Raw genomic sequence first — 24,076 nt, forward strand, 5'->3', positions numbered from 1 at the left:
TTGATATTCTAATTTAGGAGACAAGGACGCCCCTTGCTATTTGCATATTGTAATAGCCTTCAGGATAATTACCGGATAGATCTTCTGAAAAAGGAAGCCACATGTTTACACTACTTCACTGCTTTTAGAAAAGTAGGGTACATGACATTTACCAAATGCTGCAGCACGGTTAGCTGTCATTTAAACTACTGTGAAGAAAACACATGAAAAAAGGGAAATAAGCAGAAAAATCAAAATTTTCAATGCTTTTTTTTAATAGCTAAAAGATTAAGTATAACTCTTCTGTTCTACAGAGATCCCACAAAACCCATTAAAGATCTCAGGGGTTCTTATCCTTTATTCTACTACATGAACAACAAAAGCTAACTTGTACCTAAAGTTTCTACATGACAGTCTCTTCTAACTCAAAAGCATTACTTTGAAGCAAACAAATAAATGCTATACTGTACTGCTCTGCAGTTAATATTGCTGATGAAATAAATAGTACTTTTTGTCTGATCATCATTTAATACTATTTATTATTATCGGCTATAATTAGTTCTGATATTATTATGCTGCTTAAGTTTAAAAACAGCCCTGGATTTTCTTCTAATTTCGATTAGTAATCAACATTATCTAATTTAAATCCTCATTTCAGGCCTACGAACAGAACAGAAAGCAAATCTTTTTTCTTCTAAACCATTAGGCTGGTTATACCCCATAAACAACCTTTTGGATCGGGCTCTATAATTAAGAGAAGTAAATAAGAAAATCAAGACAACACATCTTAAGTTATTTCACAAGCACAAAGAAGAGAGCCAAGTTCTGAGATATGGCTTCCCACGGGCTGCCGTGGTACAGTTTAGAGCACCAGGTGGAGAGATGCATCTTGGCAGAACAGGTACCAACCAGGACAGGGCTCATATGGTTACTGGCAAGGAAACGTAATCAGAGCCAGTCTGCCTCTTCAGATGCTGCCTCTAGCAGGCCCCTACCATGGGCCCCTGAAGACTCCTCATGGAGAATCTCGAGTCATAGACATCCGCAAGGAGAGGAGGCTGAGGCTTGTACCCCACAAAAATCTAGCCTGCTCTCCATTAGTGTCTATACTCATGGCTTCTACTTCCTCACCAAACACTCCTTCCTCAGTTTCTACATTTTTCTTTAAAATTGATGTACAGTTGATTTACGACATTGCCTTAGTTTCAGGGAATACAGCAAAGTGACTCAGTTTTTTACACACACACACAAAATACACATTTATATGTATATGGGCTTCCCAGGTGGCCTAGTGGGTAAAGAACCCGCCTGCAATGCAGGAGATGCAGGAGATGTGGGTTTGATTCCTGGGTTGGGAAGATCCCCTGGAGGAGGGCATGGCAACCCACTCCAGTGTTCTTGCCTGGAGAATCCCATGGACAGAGGAGCCTGGCAGGCAACAGTTCATAGGTCATAAAGAATTGGACACAACTGAAGTCACTGAGCACACATGCATATATGTGCATACAAATATACACACACACATATATATGTATATACTTGAATATATACATATATAGATACACATGTATTTTTTCATATTCCTTTCCATTTTAGGTTATTATAAGGTACCGAGTATAGTTTCCCATGCTATACAGTAAGTCCTTGTTATCTATTTTATATACAGCAGTGTGTATATGTTAATCCCAAACTGCTAATTTATCCCTCCTCCCTTCCCCCTTTGGTAACTGTATGTTTGCTTTCTATGTCTGTGAGTCTGTTTATGGTTCATAAACAAGTTCATTTGTCTCATTTTTTAGATTCCACATGTAAGTGATATCATATGATTATTTCTTTCTCTAACTTACTTCACTTAGTATGATAATCTCTGCGTTCATCCATGGTGCTGCAAATGACATTATTTCATCCTTTTTCATGGTTAAGTAGTATTCCATCATACATATGTACCACATCTTTATCCCTTCATCTGTTGGTGGACACCTAGGTTGCTTTCATGTCTTGGCGATAGTAAATAGTGTTGATATGAACACTGGAGTACACGTATCTTTTCAAATGAAGGGTTTTCACCTTTTCCTGATATATGCCCAGGAGTGGGATTGCTGGATCATATAGTAACTCTATTCTGAGTTTTTGAAGGAACCTCCATTCTGTTCTCCATAGTTGCTGCCAGTTCTTACAACTGCAAACAAAACACAGAACCTACCCTCTTGAAACAACATCCTTCCAGAACACTACATCCAACAGACTGTTCTCATCCACCTTAATATCATCCAGTATTTAACCCTGCACTGACCCACTCCCATCTCAAGACTCCCCCTCCCCTCAAATTCAGGAGTCCCCTTCCTGACAACTTTTCTGGTTTTTGTTCCTTCCTCCTCAACTCACCTCCTCTTCCTGTCTACTAAATGTATCAACATTTATTCCCAAGGATCCTGATAAGCAATATAAAGAGAGGAATCTCAGATAATTGTCCAATTTTCAAAACGTATTTGTGATAAAGCTCCTAACTCTTGCATAGCATTTATCAGCTCAATGAGACACAATGTTTATTACTTAATAAATATAGTTTCCATAGGCAAATTTTATCAAAAATTTCCTATCAATTCAATTATTAATTGCATATAGAAGACTCTCAAATCCCTCCCCATCAGCCTAACGAACTTCATCCACTCCCATGTCCATAATGACAACAGGGTCTGGGACATTTCCACCTGGGTCAATGAGTGCTCAGTAATTCAACAACAAAGACCATCACATCCATCCATAGAGCTGGCCCTCTTCCTGGCCCCCGTTAAGGGCATCCTCTCAAGTCAACTGACCCCTCACATTGCCCTGAATTTGCGCATTCTACACCCTGGAGGTCATATCTGTCCTTCACCGCGTTGGCCCTGGTTAAAGCTCTCACTACTCCCTGGCCGGACCACCATGATCCTTCAGCCTTCAGTTGGTCCCTTCTGCAAGTCACAGGTACTTCCACTATTTCCCCTTCTTAAATGTCTTCAACAACTTCTTGGTTTCTACTGAGGAAAATCCAGAGTTGCTAACATAATACTGAAATCTTTAAAGGATCCTCTGTAATCCCCCTTTCCTGCATTATTTCCCCTGATTAGTTACCCCAGGTTTCAGATAAACTAGCCTATAACACACCATCCTTCCAACATGAGCTGGGATTTTCTGCTTCCATGCTTTATCTCATGCTGGTCCCTCTACTTAGAGTATCTTCAACTAATTGTAATCTTACATGTTACAATCTTCCCCATTTGTCAATGTCAAACTTCAGGGTTTCTTCTTTTATGAAGCTGTTTTTGACCCACTCAACTAGAAGTGAGTTCTTTCTCCACTGAATTTCAGACCACTTTATGAGTACTTTTCTATCAAAATCAACATATAACATTTCTCTTATAATTAATCTATACATAGCTCATCTCTTTTTAGAATGGGTGCAGTATCTCACTTATGAATGAGGCACACAGTCCTACACATAATGGGCTTGTCTTAATAAGTGTTTAACAAATGAACAAATCGAGTGAATTAAATTCCTGCCTTTCTACTGTCATTATTTTAAACGAATCAGTATCTAGTAGATTGCTGCATCTGAGAATGAGCTCCTTTTGTATCCAATAAACATAATGCTTCAAGTACTCCTAAACCACACTCCCCTCCTTGCTATACACTATTTGGCTTTGAAGGATAAATTAGCACAAGGGCCTCACTGGATCTGCAATAGAAAATTAACTTCTCCTAAGATGGTTTGGTTCACGTTTATTAGAAAGTTTTCGGTTTTACTGGTTTGCTTTGCAGAAAATTTTGTGTTAACTATGATCAGAAATGGTAGAAAGCTGAGCTGCATTGACAGAGCCGTTGAGGATCAGAGAGACAGGGATGATGCAATTAAAAGGTGGACAGACAGGTAGACAGATGCTCAGCTGCATGATCAGGAACAAGACAGTGTAAAAAGGCTTCTTTGATCATTAGAGATACTGCGGTAATGAAGCCCTGGATACCTACTCGGTGTTTCTGCCGGCTCTCATCTCCACCAGGCATCTTATAGAGAAAATAAGGCAAATACAAACAGATCCACCGCCAGCTAGTCAAAGCCGCTTGGCATTTTTTCCTGTTGATTAAGCCACAAATAAAATCATACATGTTGTGCTTCTGACACAGGCAGAGTATGCAGTTCATGAATCTTTACAAAATACATCTTTCTGAAATATTTCAGCATCCATTACTCTGCTGAGATCAAGAAACTAATATATATTCAATAGTGTATCCTATGTGATCTGAAACATTCCCAAGGGCCAAGAACACGACACAAACTGTAAGTGCCAAAGTGGATTTAAAAGCCAAGCAAACTACAGGATGGCAAATTTGGAAAATGAAGGTAAACTGTGAGCCAGTAGGCAGGATATGGAGGCTTAAGAAGGACTACCTCTTGATTATTTAGAAGAAAGGAGAGCTGCGCTAATGGGGGCCAGTCAAAATGGCAGCGCTTAATATCATTCCTATTTGGCTCTGGTATGCACGTCCCTTGTGGCTCAGACGGTAAAGCGTCTGTGTACAATGCGGGAGACCTGGGTTCGATCCCTGGGTCAGGGAAGATTCCCTGGGGAAGGAAATAGCAACCCACTCCAGTACTCTTGCCTAGAAAATCCCATGGACAGAGGAGCCTGGTGCAAGCTACTGTTCATGGGGTCGCAAAGAGTCAAACACGACTGAGCAATTTCACTTTCACTTTTCATGCACTGCATGGTCCCTTAGAAGTAATGCTGGCTTCTCATTTCATTTCTGCATAGTTTAAAATGAGAGCAGACTCCCTGATCACGCACCAACTGACAGGGATGTAGGTGGTAATTAGGGATTCTTTGGGGAATCATAGTGGCTGTGAGTAATCCACACGGAAGAGACTTGAGCATGACTCTCAGCACTTCAGCGCTGTTACCGACACCCTTCTGTGTTAGGCGTCCCAATTCATCTCCTTGTCTTGGGCTCCTCCTCTGACACACAGAGACAACTGTAACACTTGCTATCTCTCTGGGAGGGATTTTAGGGATGTAAGTAAGGTGCCGGTATATTGCATCCCACTCTTTAGAAGAAGCTATATGACTCACGACAGCATCATTTCTCACAGAATCTGTTGACTTCTGGCTGTAAGGTTAGGTTGAGGAGGGCAAGGAGAAAGGGAAGAAGGCAGAGACAGAGAGAGAGATCCAGTCACTAGGACTATTTTTATGGCTTGGGGCAGAGGTGAATGCCCCAGTAAATCATACTTTCAAAGACAGATGGCCTCTTTAACAACAATCTCTTCTTCTAGAGTCATCACTTTATCTTGTAAAAGACTTTAGCTCCATATGTTCATGAATCACTGATCCTGTGACAACTGTAAGGGCACGGCTCTGAGAGGTCTGATTTCATTATACCAGCGCGGGGTGGGGTGGGAGTGGGGCTCTTTGATGAGAAAATGGAGAGAAACAACATCTTCATGTACAGGATGGAAAATCAGCTAAGGCACCTCGATGTTTTCCCCTTTCCTTCTCTCCACTTTACGGTTTCCAAGCCCATTCCCAACACACTTTAATCAGCCACTCAATATCACACAGCTTTTGCTAAATATAAAAGTATGTCACAGAGCACGAGCCAAGAGAAAAGCATGGCTCTCTTCTTCAGTCACTGTACTGAGTAGATTTCCACGAGCAGCCCTTTGCACAACCACTTGAAATCTCAATATGATGGCCCAATCTGTGATGTTACCTGAACGCTGTCAGGTCAGACTCTCTCGGAATACTAATGCTAAGAAGATCACCATGACATCTGCCTACTGTAGGCAACAATGACCAACCACAAAGGTAATCTTAAATTAGGTTCTCTTTCAAGATATCAGTAACTCAAATTGCTTTTGTCATAGTTCTTTTCAAAAAAGAATATTTTCAATTTAGAACTGGAGGGAAACATGAAAGAGTAGGCCTGAATGCCCATGAAGTTCACTGCTATTGCAGTGCTAAGTGGGCACAGGCTGGGAAGACAAATGAAATAAGACAAATGCACTCTCGCTTATGCTCAAGTACGGTATTTAATACAGTTGAACACTGCATTTATTTTTATCTTTGACAGGTCCAGAAATGGCCACTTACTTTATCTGCAGCTGGGATAGTCTCAAAAATATGTTTTCTTGCCCTACAGGAGAATAATTTATTTTTTCCAGAGTTCATTAGCAGCAAAAATTGGCGAACACTGAATATGGACTTTTTCCCCCCTTCAACCATCATTAAAGATTAAACATCAGTAACTTTTTAGAAACAAGAGCTAAAAATGAGTGAGACGGCAGCCTAGACACCAATATGCATCATCGTGCAAAAGCCGTTTAACAGGTATTTCCTCTCAGTTAAGAGATATTTATACAGCATATAGAATCTCAAAGTTGGACTGCTTTATTATTTTGAAATTCATTCTTCCATTCCTGCAGAGTTTTGCAGTCTGACCTATTTGTCTTAAGGTTGGATGGCATTATACATTCTTAAGAAGCAGGAGCAAGTTGGAGATGGCCTTGAAAATCACCATCAACATTGTAATCAGTCTCTTTGATAGAGGTGATATAGAGCACTGACACTTTAGCAGCCATTTTCCCTTAAAATGGTATTCTCATTCATTTGAAGACAGAAGCAGAGGCCCCTATCCTGAATTTGCAATGTTTAAAAATGGGAGAAACATACTGTTGGATTCAATGTTCAAACATTAGCTAAGAGCACTCAAGGAATCTAAATCAGAAAAAAAGGAAAGCAAACTTAGTTTGTAGTAATCTTTCCATAAAGACATTCAATATTCCTTTCTGATTGAAAAGTGTGATTTCAGATTAGCTAGTCTAAATGCATTATAAAAAGCAAATGCAACAGACTTTTCAGCTGATCCAGCCTAAATGAGGCTACAAATAGGGAAGTAAAATAGTAAAATAATGAAAAATAACCCATACTTGCCTAAATAGACCCATAAAACGCACAGTACTATTAGCTGCTCAATGATAATCGTGAATAACATTACTAGGGACAAGTTAGTGCAAGATAAGAATTTTCAGGGGGCTCCTTCAGCTAAATTATGGCAATAATTCCTACCCTCTTCATCATGAATAGTTTTACAAACAGAAGAAACTCTTTTTCTGGTTTTAGACTTTTAATACTCACATCCTCACTTTAAAAACAGACCTTGTCATCTGTCTATTCCAACAGGAGGGAAGGTCTACGATGCTACTTTGAGAAGGATCACATTAAGGGATCAAAGAATCTAAAAAAAAGATTTCATGTTAATATCAGGCATCTTTCCTTTTTTTCTTACTAATATGAGGTGGATCTTATTTCTTAAGCACATATATGTATATCACACAAAGGAAGTACTAACCAAGTTCTGTCCTGAAGAAGAACTCGAAACAAAATTTCAAAAGAGACACTGATGTATAGAACAGTCTTATGGACTCTGTGGGAGAGGGAGAGGGTGGGAAGATTTGGGAGAATGGCAATGAAACATGTAAAATATCATGTAGGAAACGAGTTGCCAGTCCAGGTTCGATGCACGATGCTGGATGCTTGGGGCTGGTGCACTGGGACGGCCCAGAGGGATGGTATGGGGAGGGAGGAGGGAGGAGGGTTCGGGATGGGGAACACATGTATACCTGTGGCGGATTCATTTTGATATTTGGCAAAACTAATACAATTATGTAAAGTTTAAAAAAAAAAATTAGGAAAAAAAAAAATTTCAGGAGGAATATTCCTTAACTTGTAAAGGGGATGCTCATATTTTTTATTTGCAATGTATCTTAGCCTAGATCTATTATGATTGTATTAAAACTAAAACTAGAAGGAAACAAGAAAATGAGAATATGTGGTTTCTCCATGATTACCAGCAATTGTGGCCACCCTAAAGAGGTAAATACTGTTTAGTGTGCACGTACGCTCTGGTCATAATCACGTTTATCCTCCTCAAGCTCAATTTAAGATGGCACTCTACACTAGGAAAGTTTTGAGAAGGGAGCTTCTCTGACCATCTACGAAGCACTCGCCTATCCCTGAACAAAGCATTTTGCCCCCTAATTTTTCTCCAAATACAACTTTACTACTTCCTTTATTGCTCATAGTTTCTTTTGCACTTCAGGGGATTTATACTGAATGATGACAGAAGAATCCCTAGTCTGAAGCAAAATTCTGTATTGATATTTAGGATGATTCGGGCATCAGCACATCAGAGTGAAAGCGTGGATGAAAGATTCTAGTTATTATTCCTAAAGCTGACTCACCCTCACAGAAGAGCCCACAGCTACGGAAAAAGGTTTTATTTTTGAAAAGAGAGATAGGACAGTGTGAGCTGACCGTGGCTAATGGAAAAGCCCAGCTCTGGTTTCTGTGTAGCTTGGGTGACGCAGCCTTGGGCGGAAGGGCAGCATGACAGGAATGAGACACAGGTGTTGGGCAGTTTGGTCTGGTCTAGAAAGCATTCATGGTTTCTAGGTGAACCAAGAAGATGTTCAATTCAGTCCTCTTACGCGACCCCGTGGATTGTGGCCTACCAGGCTCCTCCATCCATGGGATTCTCCAGGCAAGAACACTGGAGTGGGTTGCCATTTCCTTCTCCAGGGGATCCTCCCAAGGGATCGAACCTGGGTCTCCCACGTTGGAGGCAGACGCTTTAACCTCTGAGCCACCAGGGAAGCCTCTTACCAGTCTTACCTGAAGTCAAAACAAAGGAAGGAGGTCCCAGAGGGAGGGGATATATGTACACATGTGGCTGATTCACTTAGTTGTATAGCAGCAACTAGCACAACATTGTAAAGCAATTATACGCCAATAAAAAAATAAAGATTAAAAAATAAACACATGAAGCCCTAGTCTACTAGGGTCTTTGGAGAGTGCGTCACATAAAAATATCCATGATCCTTTACAAGATGCAACATCATTTAAAACTCATATGAAGACCTTAGAATATGACCCCAAGCTGCTTTTTGTAATTGATAATAGGAAACAGTGCCTGAGAGCTGCAGTTCTAGACTTTAGACAACCTGGGTCTCAAGTTCCAGGTTTGGGTTCCAATCCTGGCTTTATTCTTTATTAGGTGTACAACCTTGACTCAGTTGCTTCATTTCTCTGATGCTTGTTTTCCTCATAAAAAAAAAATTAAGAAGAGATATAATGGTACTACCCCATAACATCATGAGGATAAAACACATTCAAAATGCTTATCATGTAACATGATAAACTTTGGGGTGACAGAAATGTTCTGAAGCTTGAATGCATGAACATTTATTAAAACTTACAGAACTGGACACAAAAAAGGAAAAAAAGGGAAATCTTATCGTATGATAATTTAAAATGAAAATTTAAACATATAATATGTGTGTGTGTCTGTGTGTATGTATATACACACACATACACAACCTTGGGTAAAGCATTCAATAAACACAAATAAACAGCACAGAACTGATCACAGTTCCTGGCATACACTTGGCACTTAAAAGTGCCCATTACCAATGGGGCCTTTGCTGCTGAGGGTGTTGCTGTGATTGTTATTAGCAAGTCAGAAGAATATGAGTAACAAGGGGGAGAAAAATAAAGGAGGCAACTGGTAGACCCAGGTAAGGCTCACCGATGAAAGGGGATGGAATGGAAAGGGAAACGGAGCTGAACCAACTGCCACTGGGCTCCAGCTGGAAGCCGGGCTGTGTGTGAGTGGGAGAGTGCAGTTGTCTCTGTGCTGCTCCCAGGTTAGGAAGAAGACACATTACCAGTCGCAATTACAAGATGCCAGAAGAAAAGGGAAAAAAAGGGAAGAAAAAGAGCAGCTATTTCTGCTACTAGACATGAAAACAAACCAGCTGAGAAAAGTGCTTTGATGAGCGGAGTATATGCTGCTGGGTGTGTGGGCTGGGTTCTCCCTCATCCTCCAAAAGGGAGGGGACGAATCATCCTGCAGGTTCAGACTCAGATGGGTGCGGTACAGAAAAGCCAGCCAAGTATACACTCTGTTCTTAATAACATTAAATTCTGCTCTTTTTGGTGTAAAGGTTCAGCATACAAAGTTGGAAAGAGGAACCTTTTTTTTTTAAGGAGGCAAAGGATATGGGAAAAAATTTCAACACCAGATTCCAGTATACATGTAATCACTGAGATTTTCTAATGCCTGCATTAAAAAAAAAAAAAAAAAATGATGTTTCTTGCTCAAGAGCCAGTAAGCCATTGGCTGCCACAGACCATATAATGTGTTGACGCTCCCCGAAGGGCAAGCAGACGACAGGAAAGCACTTATCTGGTTGTAAAAATATGTTCCCTCTCAATATGCAAGTCTATTTTTCTTCCTGCAATAAACTACATTTGTTTGATGCTGTATCTGATAGTTTTATAGTATTTGTTCACATACTCACTAATTTGCAAGACTGGGTAATTTGCAATGGGTCTCATAGGTCATTAGTACAAATTAACAGCATTCTGTAAAAGATAAAGAAAGAAAAGCAGATACTTTGTCATACTACATGGTTAAGCATCATATTTCAATTTAGAGATCTGATGCCTTGTAGTCATTCTTCCATAGTAGAAAAAAATGCATTTCACCACCACCATGTCCTGGAAGGGAGCAGGGAAGCATTAATGAAAGAGATTGTAACCCACCTCTTTACTCTCCAGGTTGTGATATATTTTGAAAATATACAACTGTATTAACATCCCTTCCTGGCATTGGTCCACCCTAAACAGTTTATTTATATTTGAACCTGAAAAGAAGGCACAAAGGCCTTCTTTCCACACAATCCCCTAGGCCTTCTTTTTGGCATGGAACACACACACATTTCTGCAAAATTACTCAATGTATACAGCTGCCTTCTACAGTCTTCATTAAGAATTCAAGAGATGAAAACTGTTGGCTTCCATAGGAAGGTGACCAAATCTACAGGGATATTAAGTACAAATAGTCTGGTTAGAATAATAAAATGCTGCATGTGCTTTATAATGTTAGACATGTGCAACATGGATTCCTTTGTGATCTGAGTCTCAGATTTTTAAAAACGGATCCTTACTTGCCTTGAGATAAACTTAAGTAAATAATGTTTGCCATCAACTCTAAATGAAGAATGACAGTTAAATTTTATAATCATCTTCACAGCTTCAGGACTTACTTTATATTTTCTCAGGCTCATGACCCAAAGGTTGCCATAGCAACTAGGAAATCCTACCTTATCAAGCGCTTACATTTACATTCCTTGCAGCAGCTTCCCTTTATGAATTAAATCCATCATGGTTTTCTATTCTCAAAATAAAAAGTTCTTAGGATTATCTTGCAGAAACAAGGATCAAATGCTTTGATAGAAATACACTATGCAAAAGTTAATTCAATGGTGGTTTTCTTTAGGAAGAGATACAACTATGGCATAATAAACAGCTTATGCCCAAACTTCCTAGCTTCAAAGGAAACTTAAATAGAGACATTGTGCTAAAAATGACACATCCACTGCCTATGCATTTCATCTTGGAATTATCAAAGAAATAATCTTATTGGATAGCATACTTCAAACAGGTATACAGACATACAAAGAATTAAAAACTGCCTACAATAAAGCCCTATTACACACACACATAAATATTGATAAAATGGGTAACAAACAAATATATTTCAATTCACAACTCACATAAGGAAAACAAAACAAATGACAAGCTTCACTTTATTAAGTCCTCATGTATATAGAGCCAATTTTTGTCCTTGTTTTTGGACTAGTTAAGTTACCTGGTAATATGCAATTACTGCCTTGTGTCCAAAGTTTTGCACAATAATTATGCAGACAGGGGGAAAACCTATCAACCTGCCATCTCTGATGATAGATGGAGAGTGAAGGAATGACTACTCTTGATCATGGGTACAGCAGTCCAAGATGGCGAAGATCGTCTCACCAGGGAAGAAACGGAACCTTAGGGGGCAGGCGCAGAAGCTCAGATAGTGAAATGAAGACTCACTCAACCAAGTGTGAAACCAACTTCTGAGGGTTACGCTAGAATCCAAGTCACTTGGAGCCCTCAAGTCACTGCGTGACAGGTGCTTAATGGAGATGATGTCAAAGACAGAAAAAAATTAGATTCTCGCCTCACCTGCCATCCAACTCCCAGAAGGCCGCAAGATTTATCTAGTCTCCCATTCATGGGCTTCTTCCAGCTCAGACAAGTCGCTGATTGTGTACACAGAGCTCAACCCAGTTTGCATTATCCGAAAGAACTTTCTTCTCTTTCTGGTTTCAACATGCGTCCACCCAATCCTGTCTTTGAAATGCCCCTCCCTTTCTGTGTTGGCAGTCCTCTGCTTCCTCTAGTCAGTTTTTGCTTTTTTGTCCTTTTGGTCTCTGCTTCTTATCCACACTTTGATTCACAAGCTTTTCTCTCCCCTCTAGCTTGGAGAGTCACAGCACAATGAGATAAAGGATAAATAGAGCATTGGCTGGCCACAGTGAAAGAGGGATTCTTTAAAGTTCTATTAAAACCTAGTTCCTTCCACCATCACTATCTCCCTCACTGCTGTATTTTTGGAGCCAATAGGTAACTGGCATCTTGATTTCAAATGTGGGGGGATGGGCTAAAGCATTCAAAGGGGTGAAGCACCAAGAGTGCACTCAATGTTTTATCTGTGACTCGTGTTAAAGAGAGAAACACTATTCATTATTCATTTTAGGATGTTTAGTTCTGAAACAATTCTGTTTCAAATGAAACTGAAGAATATGTAATGCAAACTTTCAGGTGGTGTAATATCCTATTTCTAGTATATTCAGTTTCAACACATTTTTCTAAGCATCAAATCACTTTAAATAATAAGTATTATGTAACTTCAAAATTTTATTTAAGGTATATTTGTGGGAGAAATACACAGATATGCACACACAGCACACACACAGACACACACACGTCACCTACTAAGACTACTAGTCATCCATTCACTTTAGCAATGCACCGTTTAAAAGATTCCCACATATAGACCATCAATATAGACCAAAATCTGAGGAAACGTTTATTTGTGTACCGAATACAGCTCAAGAGAAAATGCCTGTAACTTTTTTTTTTTTAGAATTCCGAGTCACTGATACTTAGAACTGTCTTACATAAATTGGTGAGCAAGATGAACTGTCACAGAATTAGCGCCCCCTAACCAATTTCGAAGTAAACCAGAACTTTAATACAAGGGAAAGTTCTGGGAAGCTCTTTGATGAACATGATTCCACTCTACAGTAATGAAATTCACAGTCACATCAATAGCCAATATATAGACAGGCAAGAGTTTTAATTTGGCTAATGCACTTTTTATTCATTATTGGGCTTCAGTAAAAACCTGATTTCCAACTTATGGATGCATCATTTAATTACTCATGCTTCACTTTTCAAAATGAGAAAGATTTAACTTGCCCATGAATAATCGATCGGGTGAGCAAGCAAGGGGTGCAGAGTCAGAATGTCAGAGCTAGCATCATGCCGTTGCAGTAAAACAAAGAAAGTATTTCAGACCCGTCACTTGCTTGTTACAAGATATATATAACATATATTTTAAATGTTTTCATATCTGTTGATCTGGATTTCCATACTTAAGGGCAGATTTAATTTCCCACATTGTAGAGATATTTGTTATGGATTCTCCCCCAACCCATTGAAAGTATTTGTTGGTCTTGCTTTCTTGATAAAAACTTCAAGCAGATGTAAGCATGTATGATCACGAGAGCCTAAATAATTTTTTGACGACATAGTTTTCCTTTGCAAGAAGCAACTTGGAAAGGTAAAATGCCCTTGGTGGCCATATTCTGCAAATGTGAAATTCAGAAATATGTTCTGAAAAAAGCCTTACCTTCCATCAGTAGGAAGAGGACCAAAGAGCACTTACTGTTTCCAATGAGATGAGAAGGCAAAAAATATAAACACCAAAAAACAAGGTCAGAAGGAGATTTTAAAATGGATTTTCAACTACTTAAGCCAGAAAAACAATATATGCTGTGGCCCAATTACTAGTGTCATCTAATGCCAAGGCTGATATTGAACCTTACGTTCACCTTCACGTCTTTCAGACCAACCAGGTCCTAAGTGGGCTTCCCAGGTGGTTCGGTGGTAAAGAATCTGCCTGCCAATGCAGGAGACATGGGTCTGATCCCCGGGCCGGGAGATCCCCTGGAGAAAGAAATGGGAACCCACTGCAACATTCTTGCCTGGAAAATCCCATGGACAGAGGAACCTAGCAGGCTATAGTCCATGGGGTCACAAACAGTCAGACATGACTAAGCGATGAAACGACAGGTCCTAAGGACCTAGGTTCTTCTCGCCCTAGTGCTGCACACCACTGTTCAAGGCTTTATAGGGTGAGGCTTTAATTAATGAGGTTAAAACATTCAAGAAAAATCACTGGACTTTATAGATTTAAAAATTTAAATGCATATTGTCCTTAAAATTGTATTACTATTATTGGCTTTATTTTATGCCTGGAAAGGCCATCTGCGTACCCAGTTTATGCTGCCATGACCCCCACAAAGCTGAACTACTCTTTTATCTTCTCGTCCACGAGAGTCAACATGACACACTTGTATCCTAGCGTCTCAGGGCTACCCCTGGCCATTTATTCTGAAAAAAGCCACAGCTACAATGCCCACCTCAAGGCATGATTTCAAGTGACTTTGGGCTGCTTCCAAATATATTAATTTTCCCCAAAGGATAAAGATCTGCTACTGCTGAGACTATTCGAATAATCTAAAATAAAAAGCATAAAGGGAAGTAAAAAAAAAAGGTTTTGCTCAATGACAGCCTCAATGAAATATCACTATGTGACTTTCTAAAATGACAACTGTAAAAAACACAAAGTATATTATGTATTTTTTTTTAACCTACAACAAGATTTTTGTCCTTAACTGGAGAAAGTTTTAAACACCACAACAGAAAACTTCCACACTCTGGAGCAAAACATTCTACCATCAGCTAAATAAATAAATCCAACTCTGTTTTCTAGAAGTAATTTTGGGGCAACCCATGGTTGAAGTTCAGACTTAAGAAGAGTAAGTCATAGACAGCAGTAAATGTATTTAGATATATAGAACCTGTAACCATTATTTATTCTAAATCTGAGTTTTCAATCACTAAATATATTAGAAAGCATTTAAAAGTCCAGGAGAGAGAACTTCCACTTAGTACAAAGCTGACCTTTGAGGTCTCTTTGGAAAATATTAGAATCTTAAGAGTGAATTCTTTAACAAAGCAACATATTTAAAAAAAAAAAAACAACATATTCCATTTTTCATACTTGGGTTTTCTTGTAGCAAGGTATAGGTATCAATGACACAAAAGACTTTTTTCTAGTTTTTATCACTAACTTTTGTAAATTATAACTGTTACACATAGCCTAAATGCTAATATATCAATTTTTACTTTTTGAATGAAATTTGTTCATTCATTTTTCTATTTAGTCAATCAACAAATATTTATTGAGGCACTGTGCTGAATATATTTATGGATGGTGATTTACCTCTTTTCACTTTAAATTATCTATATAGACAATGAGCACTGAATTATGCTACATTTTACACAAAAGGTAGGGATTTGCTTCCACAACCTGGCAGGAAACCTTTAAGCAGGGCATAAACGGTATTCACAGTTTTGAATTAGATCAGAAATGCTCTGCTGAAACCAATAATTTGGGGTTTCATTTTTCTTTTTATCTTCTTTATTCTTATTCCAGCTATAAATCATATCACTACCCATTCATTCTTCTAAGACATGGGAACATTTAAGTGAAGGTTCTGTTTATTCTTTCCCCAAACCAGTGACTAAATTTAAATAAAATGTTCTTGAGGTTGAAGGAACATGCCATTTCTTTTAAAGTTGTCAACCCTCTAAAAAAAAGTTTCAAAAAGGAAAGCCAAAAGGAGTGTCAATGTATAATTTTAAACACACAGATTAGCTGTAACTCATGGGCTTTTCAGTGTATAACCCAAGAATTCTGCCAAAGTAAAGAAAAGAAAAGAAAAGAGTAGTTGAGTGGGGCAGGGGGTGGGGGGGTTAGTTTAAGCATGAAATCTCAGAGGTCTCAAAATAGTTCATTTTCTGAGCTAGGCAGCTATGCCAATTCAATCAACCAGAGAAGTTTAATAATGGATTTCAATCAGTCTTTTTTTTTTCTTTTTGTCAATTAAGAAACAGGAACTCAGTTCTTCTAAGTTATGAAGAATTGAAATGGCAAGTCCAGGAACACTAAGCTTCTCTTGAAGTTGAGCAGTGAGCATAGCAGCTAATATAATACAGCCTTGGCAACAGGGACTACTGCCCATGCTTGCTGTGGCTGTACCCTCTGGCTGTGTGACGCGAGGCAAACCACTCTGTCTCTCTGAACTTCCAAATCTTCATCTGTAAATGGGGATAAAAACAGTTTCTATCTCAAACAATTGTTGCTGCAAGGATTACTGAGCACTGTCTCTGTGTGTGGCATGGTGCTAGATTCTGGTGATGCTCTGTAGAATAATCCCTTGCCTCAAGTTTCTAATTGTAGTTACGGAGGGGAAGTAGACATTAATACAGTGCTTTTTTGTGGGTTTTGGTTATTGTTCTGTATTTGGGGTGAGAGTGTTAATGCAGGATGGGATGCTTAACACTAAAAAAATCAAACTTTGACAAATTCAAATATTCGAGACACCTTAAGTTTCTCTATAGCTATCTTACCTGTTTTAAAAATACCTGTTTTAAATCCTTTAAGGGGAAAACTAAGGTTGAGGAGAATCATATATGAACAATGGGGAAAAGCAAAAGAGGAAACTTACTCGAAAATAAAAAACCAAGATTTATGCCTCAGGAATGCCATGCTATTAATAGCAGAAAATGCCACAGAGAAAGGAGAATTCTTGATTCATCTGGAATCGTCATGAAGTGTTCCATAAAATCAGTTTCGTTCTTATTTAAACTATATTGAGGACAATGTTCTACAAGTTTATATAATACCTATCATTTTAAATGAGCAAAATAAAAAGAATTTCACTCTCGCAGCTGGTTTAGGTCACATAGGCATCTGGGCCAGCATTATCAGTGAACTTCTCCTTCTACTTGAGGCTACTAGAATCTAGCAACATCCCCCTATCCTGTACCTCTCAAATCTCCCATCTTCTGACTCCAATGTATGGACACTGGAGGGAAAAAAAATAACAAGATAGATAAGATTTTGTACAAGTTCTATAGGATTGTAAAATTCAGAAATAATTTGGTGTTGGTGAAACCCTGGAGTGCTTTCTTTGAGTGATTTGCATACATTTTAATACAAAAGACTTTGTGACATTTTTTATGGCAGGCAGTTCAAGAGGCTTTTCTGGTTTACTCAGGGCCCAGCCGCTGTGTTCCAGATAGCCGAGGTCATCTGATATTAAGACCTCCAGATAAGCGAGGAGGCACTGCACCGCATCACTAGAGCCTTAACAGAATAGAAAATTCCTTAACACAACTGTCGACCTAGAAATCTGTTCTTTAAAACGAAGGAAAAAAAGAGTAATATTTGTCGGTAACACAAAAGTCTGTGGCACCTTATCTTTTCACTGGGCTTTGAGCAAGCTTACAGAACCATCTGACAGGAAGAGATTCTATTCCTTTCAGGCAGTATATGTTGAAAAAACAAACAACTGCCACTTTACATAGTTCATCCGACGCATGATCTGACACCTCTATAAAGCGGGGAGAAAGGTGATCTTATTACATCCTGCTTTTCGTGAACGAAGAGAACCAGCTTCACCTAACTTTCCCTAAGCCCTGCTCCTAGGTATGCAGGATGCCATTTGATTTCTAGGGAAACAGTTCTGTTTAAGAGCATAATAAAGGAAAACAACCACAAATAAGTCATAGACCTTGTAAATATTTAAACAAGGAAGACTTCTGAGGAAAAGAACAAATCATAATTATCCTCGTTATCTTTATAACTAATGCATGCTGGAAGCTTAGTACCTGTGAGCCTCTGGACTAAAGTGTCTCCTTTGGTTCACACAGAGCCTGGTGAGGTTGTCAGTTTCACAGAGGAGTAAATAGGCTCAGGGTGGGCATCAAGCTTGCAGGGCAGGGGGTGGGTCAGACACTTGTCACAGAAGAAAATTCCCCCTCCCCAAAAGCTTCTGCTTTTACAACGAGGAGACTAAAAACATCAGATTCATCATTTTAGACCAATCTACCTGGTGTGTATTTTTTCTTAATTTTTAAAGAAAAGATTAAGTAATCAGATGGGCAGATGAGCAGAGATGGACAACGAAAGATTCTCAGTGTTCAGAAAACGTATATAACATTTTTTTCCCCAAACTCTGAGGGTCTTTAGATTAGTTTCCAACAACTGACATAAGGACAAGATTTTCCTGCTTGAAGATACTTATCCCTCCTTTAGTTCATTCGTCACCCATTTATTGAGTAGATGTGCCATGCAAACTTGAAATGAACATGTCGCCTCCTTCCAAGAAGCTCACAGTCTGGTACGGAAGACGGAAATATAAACACAGAGTTACAGAATGATGTGACAGAGCAGTGACAGTCACACGAGATGCTGCAATAAGTGAGCAAGGCAAGGTGGCAACTGGTTAAATATCAGGGGGGGAAAATGATCTGTTTCTTGCTCCAATGCTACTTTATTTACACTTCAAGAACTTTATTTTTGGATAAGTCCTATTTTAATAATGTCCATATCCTAGACATTAAGCCCATTCACAAGACACCGAAGATAGATTAATATCACCACTGGAAGAGTGTACTTTCTGCCCATCACCTTTAGCAAGCTCTTCTACACTGAAGCATCTCATGGTTTGATCACTGGAGGGTAGGAAGCTATATGAATACACTGCAGATATGTACTCATTCATTAATAGTAGCTTCAATATAGCTGAAATCACAGAACTGTGACCTTATAATGAATCATACTCAGAAAGCACTTCACAAAACAGCAACTCCTACTTTATGCACTATCTACAGTGGAACAACAAGATGTATCAAAATATTGTGTATTTAAAATGAAACTATCCCCTACATCAAATAAAGAACATCTACTGACCATGGCTTAGAATATACCTAACTTATTTCTTGGTCCTCTCTCACCAAAAATAAAACAAAACTCAAGGTGATTTGTGTCTGCATAAAACTAAAACTGTCTAGTTGAGCTAAGACTTAAAAAGTCAGATGACTATCATTTAAATCCTCTCTTTAAAAATAACATTTCTTGCACAGCAAGAACTGACAACCCCTCGTTTGTGGTAAAGTAGCAAAGGATACTAAGCCAATCTCAACACAGGTTTAAATGCCTTGAAGATCTTGACATATTCCATCCTAAAGCATCAGGAGATGGCTTGGAGTATAATTTCTCTGAACGGTGTGAGCAGAGAATCAGACATTGTCTCTAAAATCTAATCAAAGTAGGCGAAAGTCTGTTGTCGATCCTTGGAGAAAATATACTAGAAAAGTCAAAACTGATAATACTGGCAACAATTTCTCATGTCAACTCAAGAACTGTTTCTGAACAAAGATCCTGAATAGAAACCTAATTTTACATTAGGCAGTGACCATCTGTATATACTAGACAATAATATTTGCAGACAACAGTATTGATGCTGTCCAAGTTTTCCTGAATAACGATGAACATACCGACGGTATGTACAATATCTTCCCAGGTGAAGAAAAAGGGATTACAAATCTACCAAAACGTCTCTATACTACCATGCTTCCCAAAGACAAAAAAGTGGAGGGAAATTACACAAGCATTCCAATGTGATACAAGGGGCAGACAAGCTGGTCAGAGGATTGACGTTGCTTTCAAAGTGTTAAAAAAAAATACATACGTGCATTGATATTAACCAGAAGGACATAAGATAGCTGCTCGACCAGGATGTACATCATCATCTTCATAAACAGCTTGACCCCAAGAAACGAAAGGGGGGAGTAATCAGACAGTGTAAAGTCTATGGTAAACGATGGAATTTTGCAAGACCAAGCAAGCCTGTGGCCCAGAGCCTGCTGTCTGTCACTCACCCACTCTCACCTTCATCCAGGCAGCCTGGCACAAGAGTGGCTGTTACTCTGCATTTCCCAGCCGTCCCCGCAGCTAGGCTGGTCAGGTGACTATGTCCTGCCGGAGTGAGCAGAAAGGATGTGTGTCCAAAGAACAGACTGCTCCCCTCCCGTTTCCCTTTCTCTCTTACAAGAGGCTAAAAGGGTGTGACTGGAACGACTCCAGAATCTCTTTGTAGAAGGCGGCAGAGCCACTGTTAGCCTTGGTCACTGAATGGCTGGGTTGAGCTAGACTATCCATAGAACCAGAGCATCCACCTCAAACTATTAAGCAAAGGAAACTTAATTTCTAAATATCCAACTCACTGCAAAATTTGCAGCTTTCTAACTTCACTAATAGGTTCTCAGAGAATTGCTATTGGAGATGCAAGAGTATCCATGACAAAATTATGAATAATGCTCTCAACCGACTTGTCAGGAGCAACCTGCTAATCGTCAAGGTCAACAGAGTGAGTCCATGCAGCACTAGCGCCTCAGGACACCCCTGTACAAACAGCACTGTGAGCCTCAGTTGGGTGTGGACCCGCGAGCACAGGGAAGGGCAGGGGTGGAAGCCACTCTGCTCGGCATTCTCTATCCAAGTCCACGGGTAAATACTGCATAAGGGTAAGAGGGTGATCACAGGGGAGAAAAGCATTGTCAGGGACCACTAAGTAATTAAGTTAACGAGCTCCGGTCCCTATTATGCATCAGGAGTCACTTTTCCTTCTCATTCCCAGTAAATTATTTCTTCTGTGAATGTAAAAAGTTCACATACACACAATAATTGCCCCTGTCCTTCAACTTCAAAGGACATACCTCACTATAATTGATACAAGTGAGCCTTCCTAATTCCTAAGAAACACAAGGGTAGACAAGCGGGCCCTCGGAGTCAAGAGTCTAAGACGACCACGTGATCATGTAGAAAACGCTCATTCTTCATTCATTTAGTGCCTCCCAGATATTACGCTGGGTGCCCTGGATACAGCTGCCAACAGAGTACATGCAATTCCTGTGCTCAGGAACTATCACCAACCAGCAGAATTCCTGGTGCCAGATTGCATGATAGACACAGCACCAGGGGGAAGATGAATAGTAAGAAAAACACCCACCAAACCATCATCCACCAACCCTGCCAGGAGAAATACAGACTGCAGACAGCATTTCGTTTCATAGGCAAAGTGACCGTACGAAAACAAATAACTCTAAAGCTCAATCGATTCTGACCATGACATATTGGCATCTAGAACAAATGGTCACTTTGAGTGAGAACTCGTTTCGTAAATTAGGGGAGGAAGTTCATGAAATGCTAGAAATTCCAACCAAGCCACTGGATGTAAATTGTGATCCGATTCAGAGCTGACACGTTCAACAGTTTAATTTAGGTACAGCTCTCAGCTGCGCTGGGCACATGCAAGAGAAACAGATGCTTTGAATCATTTCAACGTACATTCCTGTCAGAAATGTCCTCTGTGACACTAAAATCAATTTCCTACGCCTTTAACTAACTGTTCTACCAAAAGAAAAAGGGGGGAGGAGGAGAGGAAAAAAAGATTCTTTTAATCGAAAGCCTTCCCACTGAAGCAAAATTAAACCCAAACCTATTAAACAGTACAAATTTATGTTCAATTTTTATAATTAGTGTTGCTTTCATAGAAAGGATGGTGATAGGACAGAATGGGACACGATCTGTTATCACCGTGGTGACCAATGGAAATTTTTGACTTGTCCTGGAGAAATGAGGTAAATTTGACAGAGCTGTTATGTGAAAAAGGCAGACTCCGATTCTTGTCCAAACTAGCCCAGAAAACTGCAGGAGAACAGACTTGGTTTTGCTTGGGAATTTCAACTACTGATCCAAACTCAGAACCTGTCCTCCTGCCCCCTACAGATTCTTAAATTCGCATGGCTGCCTCTCTTAAAACTCTGTAAAGCATCTTTAAATATACTTTATGAGGGCGCCTGCAGAGTTGGCTTGGAAATTCAATTAAACTCATGTCTCATATGTTTAGCCAGAAAAAAAAAAATCAAAACGTCATCAAACCAAACAAAAATGGGAACACACACTGAGTATCTAAACACTGCAGCGTGTCACATCTCTCCTGGAGGAGGAGGATGTTCCCCAGTACCCCTACCTCAAGCCACACCAATTAAAGACACAATCGTTTTTTCCTTTTCTATTGCAGTTATCTTGTCCTATATGGATGTGAGAGTTGGACTATAAAGAAAGCTGAGTGCTGAAGATTCATGCTTTTGAACTGTGGTGCTGGAGAAGATTCTTGAGAGTCCCTTGGACTGCAAGGAGATCCAACCAGTCCATCCTAAAGGAGATCAGTCCTGGGTGTTCACTGGAAGGACTGATACTGAAGCTGAAACACCAATACTTTGGCCACCTGATGCGAAGAACTGACTTACTAGAAAAGACCCTGATGCTGGGAAAGATTGAGGGCAGGAGGAGAAGGGGACAACAGAGGATGAGATGGTTAGATGGCATCACCGACTCAATGGACATGAGTTTTGAGTAAGCTCCGGGAGTTGGTGATGGACAGGGAAGCCTGGCATGCTGCAGTCAACGGGGTGGCAAAGAGTCAGACAGGACTGAGCTACTGAAGTGAACTGAACTGAACTGACCTACCACAAAAGCCCATACTCTAGCTAAAAGCAGAAGCGCAGTTTTCCTGAGGCCTGGAAGGTGTTTTCTAGCACATGTCCTCTCTGCCTGCTTTCCGCTGTTGATTTAAGGCAAAGCCTGCTGCCAGCTCCCCCTGCACTGTGAAGATAGTGCCTGCAAAGTCACATTCCACCAGAACCCAAATCACTTTGCCAGCTGTGACCATGCCTCAGAATACCCTTCAGGAGTTGTCATTTATTGGACTGAGATATATACATGTGTGTGTGTGTGTGTGCATGCACACACACATATATGTATATATGTGTGTGTGTATGTATATATATATATATATATATATAAACACACAAATCTGTTTTTAAATGTTCAAAATGCGAGGTTTTTCAAGTTATTTGACTTTTAGGCACTCACCATTTGGGACCAGCAAGCTAACCTGTATCTGAGAATATCTGATCACAATGAAGTTGGCTACAAGAATCTCTAGAGTCACTTATCGACAAATGATGAGAAAAGGAGTAAGGAGTTCATCTGAAGTAGAGAGTCAGATGACTCAGTAGCCAGCATTTCAACATCAGAACAGGGCTCTGTTCATACCTGAACTTGCTGACATTTTTCATTCTCTGTGACAGCCAATGAAGGCAAAATGAAGAGGCAGAGGTTTGAGCCACAGTATGTGTGTGTGTGTGTGTGTGTGAGAGAGAGAGAGAGAGAGAGAGAGAGAGAGAGAGAGAGAGAATTCTCATCCCTTCCATCCAACACCTCTTGCTAAAGCCAAGAGGAAACCCAAGCATCAAAGAGAGCATTCGGCAAGTGCAAGAAACCCCCCAACACAAGGAGCAAGAAACCCATCCTTCTTACGCATAGTGTCACCATGAACAGTCATTGTGAACTCAAACCCAGAAACCTGTTGACGTCCCCTGTTTAAGGGTAGGTGATTGACTCTGATGTAATGACACAAACTCCAGGGATCCCTCCTTAGGGCCCCAAAAAGAAGATTTAGTACCCTGGGCATCAAGAGGAGTTGTGCTTAAGTTACTTGGAAGTGTTCAATGAACATCTCTTACAAGGAATAAAACTGACTAGATAGCAAGATAAAGCAAGAGAAAATGCACAGCGTAATACTGACTTTCCAGTCAGCAAAAGTTAATGAGTTGCAGATCACGAGCATCTCAATGTAAAACCACCGTGTGTGCATGTTATGAAATTACTCTACAAAAGATTGCTTAAGCAAATTTACAATGAAAAACAACATCAAAACACCAAGGAAGTGGAATGAATATAAATAGGAAGCACACTTAGACACCTAGGGTGTCTTATTTTAAGGAGGAAAAAAAAAAAAAAGGATCCTCAACCTTCAACAAGGACTTTTTAAACTACAAAGCAAGATCAGACAAGCATCCAGGTCATCTTCATAACAACATAAATTTTACACAAGCAAATAAAC

General features: G+C 39.7%; 1 protein-coding gene across 13 annotated transcripts in view; it reads right to left on the reverse strand.

Annotated features, from left to right (window-relative positions):
* The window catches only part of CADM1 (cell adhesion molecule 1), a 350,114-nt gene that overhangs the window by 126,986 nt on the left and 199,052 nt on the right, over window positions 1–24,076 (reverse strand). For 6 of the 13 annotated variants that reach the window (XM_059874768.1, XM_059874767.1, XM_059874765.1 and 3 more), the window contains exon 2: window positions 19,996–20,082. The exons of 6 other annotated variants lie outside the window; for them this stretch is intronic. In XM_059874768.1, coding sequence (XP_059730751.1) covers window positions 19,996–20,082 — 87 coding nt within the window. Of the gene's footprint in view, window positions 1–10,375; window positions 10,440–19,995; window positions 20,083–24,076 lie in introns of all 13 variants that reach the window. One more of the 13 variants, XM_005215847.5, reaches the window with a different exon arrangement.

Source organism: Bos taurus, chromosome 15 (assembly GCF_002263795.3).
Source record: "Bos taurus isolate L1 Dominette 01449 registration number 42190680 breed Hereford chromosome 15, ARS-UCD2.0, whole genome shotgun sequence".
NCBI classification, from domain to species: Eukaryota; Metazoa; Chordata; class Mammalia; order Artiodactyla; family Bovidae; genus Bos; species Bos taurus.